Source organism: Bos mutus, chromosome 28, assembly GCF_027580195.1.
Source record: "Bos mutus isolate GX-2022 chromosome 28, NWIPB_WYAK_1.1, whole genome shotgun sequence".
Classification (NCBI taxonomy): Eukaryota; Metazoa; Chordata; class Mammalia; order Artiodactyla; family Bovidae; genus Bos; species Bos mutus.
In genome coordinates, this window is record NC_091644.1 from 20635589 (window position 1) to 20648296 (window position 12708).

Sequence of the window (12708 nt, forward strand, 5' to 3'; positions counted from 1 at the left end):
CTTTGGAAAATGCTATTCTAAGAAAAGGCTTCCCTGGTGGCTCAAACGGTAAGAAGTCTGCCTGCAATGCTGGAGACCTGGGTTCGATCCCTAGGTTGGGAAGATTCCCTGGAGAAGGGTATGGCAACCTACTCCAGCATCCTTTGCCTAGAGAATCCCCACGGACAGAGGAGACTGGTGAGCTACTGTCCCTGGGGTCACAAAGAGTCACACAACTGAGCAAGTAAGCACAGCATTCTAAGAGGCTAACTTTTATACCTTTTCTATTTAGTCTGGAAATCCTACTATTGAAGACTGAAAATAGGATATATGTGTTAATCAATTTTAGCTGTGTTTTTCCTTTTTCTAACTGCACTGCAGGGCATGTGGGATCTTAGTTCCCAGACCAGGGATCAAACTCGTAACCTCTGAAGTAGAAGCTCAACTTAACTACTGGACCACCAGGGAAGTCCCAATTTTAGCTTCTTTATAAAAACAAAATGAGGCTGATTTCTCAACCGAAGTGTACTTTCTTAAAAGTAACAGATTCAACATTGTGAAAGGTACAAAAGGTTACAGAGTAAAAAGTTTCTCTGCTCCTTTGCCATCTAGTTCCCTATCCATGGGGCAATCACTGTCCTCAGGTATTATTACAGGTTCTGCTTTCTTAACAGCTGCGTACATCAGGGGCCACTGAACCGAAATTCAAGGACCAAATCCAGCCCACAGCTTATGATGTTTATACAACTTACTAGCCAAAAATGGGTTTTACATTTTTTATTTCTTTCAAAACTGTGCCATGCAGTCTGTAGGATTGTAGTTCCTCGAACACGGATCAAAACCTGAGCTCTCAACAGTGAAAGCATGGAGTCCTAACCACTGGACAAAGGGAATTCCTGGTTTTTGCACTTTTAAAGAATTATATAAAAGGAAAAAAAATATGCAACATAGACCGTAAGTGGTCCACAAAGCCTAAAGTAGCATTATGTATCAAAAGTTAACAAAATTTTTAATGCTGCTGAAAAATTAAGTTGATAATGCATTACAATAACTTTCCTATAATAAAGTCAAATGAAGATATAACATATACAAAAAAATCCCTAAAAATAATTTAAGCTACAAAGAAAATGTAAAAGCCAAAAAATCAGTATTAAATTTAAAATAAGGCCTCATATTTATTCAAACTAGATCATAGTAGGATCAGCAATCAAATAGCATAAAAGAAAAAGCAAAACAATGCTTTATTCAACATTATTTTGCTAAACTATTATGTGACTCCAACAAATATTCATTTTTAAATACTGAAAGAAAACCCAGAATAGGAATAAAACTTTAGTCTACTCTGCATTCAGATATTCAAAAGAAATAAAGTAATGCCAAACTAACCTGTGTTAAAAGGGTCTGCTGAGGTTGCTGTAACTAAAAATAAAACAAAAACCAAACAAAAACAGGAGAGAAAAAAGATAAGGATCAATTGGAATTGCTGTTTCACAGATGCTTTACAAAAGGAAAAATTTCTATTAAATGATTATTCTAACTAAGAAACAGATAAAAAGTAACAGAAGTCATCAGAGTGAGGTTTCCTACAAGTATTTGTAACAACTGCAGAAGACCTTAAATATAACTCATTCAATAAGGATCAAGGTATTATTTTTGCTATTTCATAGGAATAACATCCAGAAAAAAACCCACAAGTCCCTAGTGGGGGAAACCTCCGGTTATGTCCCACATTAATTACCATGCTACAGAAATGATTCAATATCATCAGTATGCTATCTATATCAAAAATATTACTTGCTAGATGTCTAATTAATATATATATAAAACTCCATAAAATGAGAAGCACTTCCTCACAGTCAGATTTGCCAAAGATAAAGGACCACACATTCTGACAGAGTTTTGACAGCAATAACAAAACAGAACATTACCAGAAAGCAAAAGGAATTGCTAGGAAGGGAGAAATTTTAAATTTTTCTTCTGTGGAAGAAAAGTAACTTTATGAAGTTTCAGCACTGTGTTTTTTATTCACCATCAGGAGGGTCTCCAAAGAAATACTTATCCTTGGTGCTCCTTCTCCCTGTCACGTTTCAACATTCTTAAGCTGCCCAGCCTGGAGTTTTCTTATCATGCTCTAGTGCCCCAACAGTACTAAAGAGTATATAGCTAGGAGAGCAGGCATCTCCTGATGATGCTTAATAACTTGAGGAAAAGGTCTTTTTTCCTACTGGTTAGGTAAGCAGTCTGAGGAAGGCATGGGCATCATTTCTGAGCTGTGGACATCCTGAGCAGGGTAAGATTTGGGCTTAAGTAAGATTTCTCTTGGGACATCATTAATGTTTATTAGCTTCTAACTAGTGTTTTAAGCCCAATGGTAGAATCTGAAGATCTCAGTTCTATTCATGACTTTTTATTCACTGTGACTAATAATCTTCCAAATAAATCCTTACTAGACTTAAAAAGCTAGGATAAAACAATCTATATGACATTTTAACTCAAAACAGTATAAACGTTAAATCTATCAAATTTCTTTTTCTGAAAGTTAAGAATGGATAAGTAATGGCAGTTTTTAGGGCAAAACATTTGAGTATTGCCATTTTGATGTGGTTCAAAACAACACATAGGCTTTGATAATGTATTTCCTAACTACTAAAGTAAGTCTAAAGGCAGACTTTCTACTTTGCTTGATATGTTTTTCCTTGGGTTCTGTTTTTCTTACCATCATAGATATAATAACCCTCGAAGATGATGATTAGAGTATGAGCTTGGGGAAAAGGAGCCAAAGAAACTTATTTTAGTCCAAGTAAGGTGCTTTCAAATTGTTCAACTGTGCCCTGGGAATAGGGGAACTACAACGGGAGGCTTCCTCCCATTTCCAACACTATTTTTATATTTTACATACTGGATTTCAATATACAATTTGATTGGGGGTGGGGGAAGTAGGGCTCCATTGCTTTAAATAAATAAAGGCTGAAAGTCAATGGTCTGTCTAGGGTTTAGGCTTCAAATGGGAAAAAGGAGCTTTTCATTTTGACATGTAGTCTAGTACAGGACACAGGCCTGAAGGCTTCAAACAGGAGTATTGGGCCAAAGATTCATTCAGAGTGATTCATTCAGAGTGACTCTTTCCAGATTATCTTCTACATGCTTTCATAAAAACATGTGACAAAGACTGGCTGCTGGTTTAGGATTTGAGTTTTCAGGACCTCTCTCCTAGCTTCCTCTCCCTTGGAGACATTTCTTTATACCTACCACATTTCTTCCACTCCAGAAGAATTCAAATCACACATTAAGGTTACTGAGGGGAACTAAAATCTGTGTAAGTTTAGTTGCAACAAATGACTTTTTAAAAATCAGTTTTTAACATGGAAAATATAAACTAACCTGTTGTTGCACACTATACAAGGCCTGCTGAGGTTGTGAGTATTGCTGGAAAAAAGATTTAAAAAAAAAAAAAAAAGGATATTAGTTTTAGTCATTCTCAAAAAGCAATATACACACACATACATTCAAATATATAACCAGCATTACACTAAAAAGGAATTTTCTAAACAGCTACACTTCATCTAAAATAAACAAAATAGTGATTATTTATACTTTCAGATTCATCAAGAATGAAATTTTATTCAAATAACTAAGCTATACGGACTTTAGAATTTTGACTCTGCAGCTACACTTCTGTTATGTCCTGAGCATAAATAATTCTTATCATGAGAAAAAAATAAGCATAATGTAACTCCACAATTACTCACTCCTTAAAATGTACAAGTACCTACCCTTGGCTACTCAGATTTGAAAGTTTTCTATGTCACATTTTAAAACCTAAACATTCACCTGTTGCAACGCAGCTGCTGCAGCTGCGGCTTGTTGCTGCAATGCTGCAGTTTGAGTTAACTGATAGTTTGCTGGGGTTTGTGTAGTAAGGCCTGCTGCTGCCAAGGCAGTTTGCTGTGTATAAATGGTAGGAGATGCTCCAAGGAGAGATGGCTGCTGAACACCCAATGCAGCTAAAATGAGATTAAAAAAGGGGGGAAGGAAAAAAAAAAGTCAAGATTATTTGAATCCTTTCCAGGAATTTTCAATGAGTGCTTAGTTATGCATTACAGTCTGCCACTGCTTAGTGAAGGAAAAAAAAAAAAACTAAAGAAAAATTTCAGTAATGCCTCACCTCAGATTCCAATGGCTTTAAATATTTGTTCAAGTCATGATAAATACAAGAAAAACTTAATCTATAAAATTAAACTACAGAATGAACCCAACCAACCTCAGCTAGACCAAGAGGCTAAAGTACCCTCAAGAAATATTTTCAGGAAGAGCAAAAAATATATTATCTTATTTTACTCATCTAGAATGTACAGTTTTACCCTCAAGCAGATTAGAATCATACATTAAGGACAGTGTTGCTGGAAGTGATCCACCCTTAAAACATCCTACTATCAAGGATGTTTTCATGTATTTCTTGTACTTCAACTCTGTATTAAAAAACTGTAAAACTAGCCAACAGACGATAGGAACAGTTTAAACACAAAGCTAAACTGCAGTCTAGCACTGCCCTTCCCAAAACTTTATCTCCTAGAATGATGACTTGCTCCCCAGGACATTAAGTTTGGAAAAAAGGGGTCCAAGGTTTTAAAAGTTAACGCAACAGCAAAGTACATGTTTTTACTGCAAGAATCCTCAGAACATTTAATATGCCACTAAGCACTGTGAATCTCAAAAGAGGTCACCATAAAACAGTATTTGCTCATGGAACACTCCCTTTTCCAAAGCATCTTGCTTGTATCTTAGAGTAACCTGAAAAAAGTGCTGCTCAACAGCTATTAGTTAGTAACTGTACAGAAAGAACAATACTGTGTCTTACAGGAACAGAACAGAGACCATTTATGAATTAACCAAAGCACCTAGTCTAGAATCTACCAGAGAATCTTTAGACCTGTGATGCTCATCATCAATCTTGTTTAAAGTGTCCAGATTAATTCTATTTAAAAATAAAGCAAACGAACAACAAAGTGAGGCAAAAACAAGCAAATCCCAGAAATCATGTTTGGAATTCATATAAATTACACATTACTCCTTGATAAAACATGCTTTTTAAAAATTAAAAAAGAATGAAGCAGGTGGGGGAAAAAACCTACTGCATGTCCTGAATACACCATCCTAAACCCTTACAACATTAATATTTTATTCTCTTTGTTTTTAAGATAAGTCAGATGCCATAGATGGGTAAAAAGGAGAAACCAAGACTAACAAAATAAAGAGAAGTGGGGAATGTCTTAACACCAATGCAAATTCAAAATGAGGTTAACTGCACTGAGAATGGAAAGAAACGTACAAAACTACAGCACAGGTTCTAACCAGTAGACCCTGTTAACTTCTGGAACTGTACATAAAAGTGCAGATAAGAAAGTGTAAAGTTTTAATCAGATTTTCAAAAGGGTAAGAAACCCCAACAAGCTTAAGAACCACTTTTCTAGGATAACAGAAGCAAAATTCTCATGTAAACACAAGAAAGGTAGAGAACAAAGGAAAAATTAAAAATTCAATTTGATGTTCTGTATTTGACAAAAGTAACCTCTTGTGATTCAAATCATACCTGCATCTCCTTCCCCTACGTGAGCTCTGACCTCTGATTTACTGTTTCACTCTGCTAGTACCAATGTCCAGAACACTGGAAAGTATCAATAACTATCACAGTAAAAGGGCTCACAGCCAGTATCTCACAAACAGCTCTTTTTCCTACAGCTTTTCTAGGTGTTCTAGACTCTGACAACATATAGCAGCCCAGCATTAAGTAGGTGGGATGATAGCTGATATCCGTAATCTCTTTCCACTGTTGACAGTCAATGTGATGAATTAGAAACTACAATGCAGACTGACAGGTACCGAAAGGCTCAAATGCTGAGAGAAATTTATGGGAAGAAAATTTACATTCTAGTAGCTGCTGCACACTACTAGCTAGTTAATTCAAACTTTGTGAAATCATTGTGCATAGGTTGTGGCTTTTATATGTCTATATAATATTGCTCTTTTTAAAATCGTTTGAGATTTTAAGCTCAATAAAGTACATTTCATTAAAATGTATTAATCCTCCTCTCTTTTGTAGCTAGATCTAAGAAGCTATCCTTGAATATTTTTTGTATATAGCATTCGCTACTCTTCTGAATTGAATAAAATCAATATTCTGCATGATAATTCTACAGCTTGCAAAGAACAAAGGTATGAATCTCTGACTTAATCTTTCTCTCTCCATAAGTGGCCTAACACTTATCAGTTGGAGATTTTTTCCAATTATCCACATTGGAACAGTCTGTTCATTTATCTGTACCTGATTCAAAATGACTGTTGAGGTCTCATGATACATCTGAAACAGATACACTTATAACCATGTATCAATACTTCCACAGACCTATGAAATAAGCCCTAAATGACCGAAGGTTACCAGAAGTTAATAACAAGGACAAATGTAAAATATATTATTTTTTTAAATGTAAAATCAGTTTCATATGATGGAAGTATTCATTTTATGACATACCAGTAGTTATCATATATTGAATACCTGGGAACACACCATTAAAACACATAAGAGAAACCTGTCCTGTTTGCTGTCCCTTTATCTTATCAAACTCACAAATTTAAAAAATTCTTATTATCTTTATACCTATCTTTACTAAGATGAGTCACCCTTCCGAAATAGTAAAATTCAAAACTTCATATGTGAATATACACATATACACATATACACATAACGGAATCACTTTGCAATACATCTGAAACAACACAACACTGTATATTAACTATACGTCAATTAAAAAAATAATTTGGAGTAACCTTAAAAAAAAAAAAAAAAAACCTTAATAAATTGCATTAAAGAAACAAACAAAAAAACTTCAAACTGATCCAAGAAACTTCACTTTCTATCACCTTCTGCAAAATTATTTAAGGCACTGGTCAAGCAATGCTTTATCCTTTGAAATTACCATATATCAATATATGTTCAAAAGCGATCTTACACCTTATGGAGAGAAAAAGCAATGTGGGAGAAGACATGGAAGATTCTTCTTATAACTTGTAGATTTACTAAAACAATATAAACCCAAATTTTAAATCATGTGAACAAGTCTGCTAAATGTCATCTTCAACTCAACATCCTTCCTAAGACGTGATCCTCACAGAAATCACAAACCTTTTTGATGCCTCCATGCACAGATACTCACTGGTCGATGTATTGCTGTTGCTTCTGAGACTCTATTCTAAGCCCATAACGTACCCAAGTAACTGGAAATATTCATTACCTTTTTTCCCCCTTCATTATCTTTTAAGAATTAGAAGGCATTAAGAATAAGAAATTAAGACAGTGAAAGGTACAAACTTCCAGTTATAAATAAGCCATGAGCATATTTTAAAAACTGAGGCATAAAATAGTATTTTAAATGTAATATATTCTAAATGTTGTAATCTTCTATACTAATCACATTTTCAATAAGCAGCCACCAGCCATACATGTCTATTTCAATTTAAATTAGGGAAAATTAAACAAAATGAGAAATTCAGTCTCTCAGTCACATTAACCACATTTCAAGGAGCAAGGGCTCAACAGCTACATGTGGTTAGTGGCCACCATATTAGATAACGAAGACATATAATGTATCCATCATCACAGAACAACCCTCTCAGGAAGTTAAAGACACTATATGCAATGTCACATGTCCATCCTTGAACGACTCTGAAATTTAGTTTTCAACTCCATTCCTTTCAAAGAGTTTTCTATTACCCAAAGTTAGTACTCAAACTTTCAAAGTCACTTCTGAAACATTTTCAGCTGTAAGAGACCAAAATTATTTCCCAGATCATAAAACAAATAGTTCAAGCAAAGTCACTAATGCATAAACATGAGTTGCCCACTCAATTTAGGATAGAAGGATGGAGTACTCACTGGTGTGTAGCTTATAGTATGTTAATAAAAATACTCACTGGATGAGAGTACAAGTCATGCTCAGAGATGAAGGAAAAAAAACATACTAATGAGCCTAAGAGTTTATGTACATTTTTTTACTCTTAGAACAATGTTTTAGAGACAATTTCCTATTACATAGCATTAGCAGTGTTTAAAAAGGGCTAGCCCACACCAACGGCAATCTTCCCTTTTTTTCAGGGGGTGGGGGGAAAGCATGCTGGCTTGTAGAATCTTAGTTCCCCAGTCAGGAATCAAACTGGGGAGTGAAATCACTGAGTTCTAACCACTGGACAGCCAGGGAATTCCTTCAATCTTCAATTTGTACCAAATGAGTTGGATATATCCAACTCTATCAAGAGATAACTAATGTAAGTATACATAGCACATCAGCCATTATTTGTTTGAAAAAGACCATGAATCTTGCAATTTAACAATGTGAGCTCCTGACTCAAGAGATGGGGATTTTAAGACAACCAATGGGTCAGATTAAAAAGGAAGAAAAAATGAGGTCATATTTATAACAACATCGTAAGTGTTTATTAACAGATGAACAGATAAAGATGTGTGGTACATATACATACACAATAGAATATTACTTAGCCATAAAAAAACCCAAAATCTTGCCTTTTCAGCAATATGGACAGACTCGAAAGGTATTATGCTAAGTGAAAAAAAGGCAGAAGAAAAAATACTGTATATCACATATATGTGGAATCTAAAAAATAAAACTAGTGAATGTAATAAAAAAGCAGAGTCACAGATACAGAGACTAGTATCTAGTTCTGAGGAGAGGGAGGGAGGGGCAAGACAGGGCAGGGGAGGGGGAGATGCAACCACTGGGTGTAAGGTAACACACTGCAGCACAAGAAACAAAGTCAGTATTTTGAAGTAACTTTAAATGGAGTGTGATCTTAATAAAATTTGTAGAGGGGGGACTTCCTGGGGGTCCAATGGTCAATACTCATGATTCCAATGCATGGGTTCAATCCCAGGTTGGGGAACTAAGACCCACAAGCTATGTGGCCCAGCATAAATAATAGTTTGTACAAAAAAATGTGTTTAAATGCAGTCACCTTCAAAACAACTGTATTACTTCACTTGTTAGAGCACCACATAATCACCATGACTTCATCACCATACACATGGTCAAAGAAATGGGTGAGAAAATATGTCCTGGAATTGGCTAAATCCACCCAAACGTCTTAATACTGTTGCAATCATATACATATACACATACAAATACTTTGAGTCAAATATACTGAAGATACTCCTATATCACTATAATTTATCTAAGGGATATTTAGAGATTCAATCAGTGACTTACCAGCTATCCCTCTCAATGTCCCTTGACACAATAGAAATTGTTTAACTTTCAAACCTAAAAGCTCTGGCCCCAGTTATAACTGTCACTGAATATGTAACACAGCACTTCAACTACAAAATGGAAAAATAGGGTAAATTTTAAAGACAAGGGTAAATATTAAAAAACAAGTATTTCAGAATAGGAAATTTAGAAACGAGGCTGGAAATGAGCTGACTCATTTGAAAAGACCCTGATGCTGGGAAAGACTGAGGGCAAGAGGAGAAAGGGACAACAGACGATGAGATGGTTGGATGTCATCACCGACTCAATGGACGTGGGTTTGGGTGAACCCGGGAGTTGGTGATGGACAGGGAGGCCTGGCGTGCTGTGGTTCACGGGGTCGCAAAGAGTCGGACGCGACTGAACTGAACTGAAAAGAACAGAATAATGGAAGAAGCAATGAACCACATTCTGAGGTCCTAACAGCAGACTCTTCTGTGACTTTCTCCTGATAAACTTCATCACTCTTCTAGGCCTCAAATTCTTTATCTGTTAGAGAAAGATGCTGAGACAGAATCTAGTTCAGGGCCCATTCTGTAATTTAGATAGAAATCATGCTTTAGGAATAATTATCACATCTGACAGATACACTGGAGGTAGGGGGGAAAATAGTTAACTATCATATCTAGTAAAAGAGGAAAGCAAATTAAAGCAATTAGAACTTAATGAAGAATAATAAATATAGAGTATGACCAAATGACAGATGGGGAAAAGAGCATCCTGACTTAAGTGAATGTTATGGTAAATCATGTGCTTAGTCACTCAGTCGTCTGATTCTTTGAGACCCTATGAACAGGGGCCCTCCAGAGTCTTCCGTCCATGAGATTCTCCAGGCAAGAATACTGGAGTGGACAGCCATTTCCTTCTTCAGGGGATCTTCCCAACCCAGGGATCGAACCTGCATCTCTTACGTCTGCTCTATTGGCAGGCAGGTTCTTTACCACTAGTGCCACCCGGGAAGCCCACATCACAGATCAGGGTATAAAGTTTGGGGAAGGGTATGGAAGAGCCTGAAAGTCAGGTGAGAGACCTTGGCATAGCTTATGTAAGCAAGAGAAAGCAGTTATGGATCAGTCATCCAAATGTGAAGTACAGAGAGCCTAAAAGTAAAAGAGAGGAATACATGTGAGGCATTTCAAAGGAGAAGTCAAAGTTTGATATATGTTTGAATATGGGGAGTAAAGGAAAAGAAAATTAAAGATGACAAACTTGAAATTATTAACTCCTTAACTGAACAGCTTCCTAGGTGGCTCAGATGGTAAAGAATCTGCCTGCAATGCAGGAGACTGGGGTTCAATCCTAAAGTTAGGAAGATCCACAGGAGAAGGGAATGGCAATCCACTCCAGTATTCTTGCCTAGGAAATCTCATGGACAGAGGAGTGGGCTACAGTACATGGGGTTGCAAACAGTCATACACGACTGAGCGAATAGTACAGACACAATTGAAAAACAGCATCAAAATTAATCAGAAATAATTCAAATACTGAGCTTCAACTTTATGACAGATTTTAGCAATTAAGTGCTAGTGTACATACTTTTACTGAAGTTTTTAATCTTAGATATGTCATCTGTCGGAGAAGGCAATGGCACCCTACTCCAGTACTCTTGCCTAGAAAATCCCATGGATGGAGGAGCCTGGAAGGCTGTAGTCCATGGGGTCGCTGAGGGTCGAACATGACTGAGAGACTTCACTTTCACGCGTTGGAGAAGGAAATGGCAACCCACTCCTGTGTTCTTGCCTGGAGAATCCCAGGGATGGGGAAGCCTGGTGGGCTGCCGTCCATGGGGTCACACAGTCGGACATGACTGAAGTGACTTAGCAATGTCATCTGTGTGAATGCACTGAAATGTTCAAATCACTGTTAGCTGATTCCAGAGTTAAGTACAAATGCAAGACAATCTTGCTAGAAAATGGAATAGCAAAGCCATTAACTGAACATAACCTTAAGTCATATACTAAAAAAAAATAGCAGTAATTTTTTTATATTGCTTTCAGGAGAAAATGAGTCAGATACACAGGCACAAAGATCAAAATATTTTCATTTGAATTGAATTTTCAGTTAACCTTTTTCTGTTGTGTGACCACGATTTGATTGACATTGACCTCTGATACTAATATATCTGGCATATTTCAATGCATGCATTTTTTTTTAACTAGAATAAAATAGGCACCTACACTACTATCCTGATTAAGTTCTTCTGATGCCCTCTCTGCTGAAATTGTTTTTTATCAAATTGCATTTGAAGCTTACAGGAGAAAATGTAAAGCCTTATATATATATACTGGGCTGAAATTCTCCATTGAAATGAGGTGTAAATAAAACCATAATTGCCTTATAGTTGAAAAAAGTTCAACTTAGAAATTAGCTTGACTCTGAGAATCAATTCTAATAAGATAATGATTAGTCACAAAGGCTTGAAAATGAAGGCTAGAAAATATCAAGCTTTCAGGAAACAGCTCAAAATATGAAAGTGAAAGTCACTCAGTCGTGTCCAATTCTATTCGACCTCATGGACTCTCCATGGAATTCTCCAGGCCAGAATGCTGGAGTGGGTAGCTTTTCCCTTCTCCAGGGGATCTTCCCAACCCAGATCGAACCCAGGTCTCCCACATTGCAGGTGGATTCTTTACAATTGAGCCACAAGGGAAGGCCAAGAATGCTGGAGTAGGTAGCCTATCCCTTCTCCAGGGGATCTTCCCAACCCAGGAATTGAACTGGGGTCTCCTGCATTGCAGACAGATTCTTTACCAACTACAGAACATAAAAATTTCAATAGTTTAATAAAAACATTTAATAAAAACACTCACTAGAGAACCTACTCCAGGATTTTTGCAGGAAAACTAAACATAGATGCTAACAAAATACTTGCCTAGTTAGTTACTAAAGTCATGATGCATCAATAAAATATCAGACTTTGAAAAACTATGATTAATGACAGGTCCCAGAAAAATCCATAATTTCTTAGAGCACAAACTGTTTACACAAATCCCATTATTTACATTTGAAATCTCTACTGTCAAATATGGAAAAGGAGGTCTATAATTACTACTGACTTTGACAAGTTTTAAAACCTTTATAGTCTCTCCTTTGCTCAGTTTCAAAATAAAAACAAAAGCACAGCGCATATTTAAGTAATTACAATATAGATGTTAAGAACTATAGACAATAGAAATTCACCATAACAGCTATTCTATAGGAACAATACAGATAAGAAATTAAAGCAAATTGTACACAGGAAATCAGGTAAACATGTTCTTTACCAAAATACCAGTACACATCACTTGTTTCTGGACACACAGTATTTGGTAATAATTCCTGTTTTATCAAACTTAAGTCATTATCAGGTTCCCCACTGTTTAACACAGAGAAGAAACACTTGGATACCAATTATAACCATTATTTCATATTATAT

General features: G+C 36.1%; 1 protein-coding gene across 7 annotated transcripts in view; it reads right to left on the bottom strand.

Moving 5' to 3' along the window:
• Window positions 1–12708, bottom strand: part of CCAR1 (cell division cycle and apoptosis regulator 1) — a 46958-nt gene that overhangs the window by 31866 nt on the left and 2384 nt on the right. For all 7 annotated transcript variants that reach the window (XM_005907314.3, XM_070364857.1, XM_005907315.3 and 4 more), the window contains 3 exons: window positions 3811–3983; window positions 3361–3405; window positions 1366–1398 (listed from right to left, as the gene is read on the bottom strand). In XM_005907314.3, the coding sequence (XP_005907376.1) occupies window positions 1366–1398; window positions 3361–3405; window positions 3811–3983 (251 nt within the window). The remainder of the gene's footprint in view (window positions 1–1365; window positions 1399–3360; window positions 3406–3810; window positions 3984–12708) is intronic.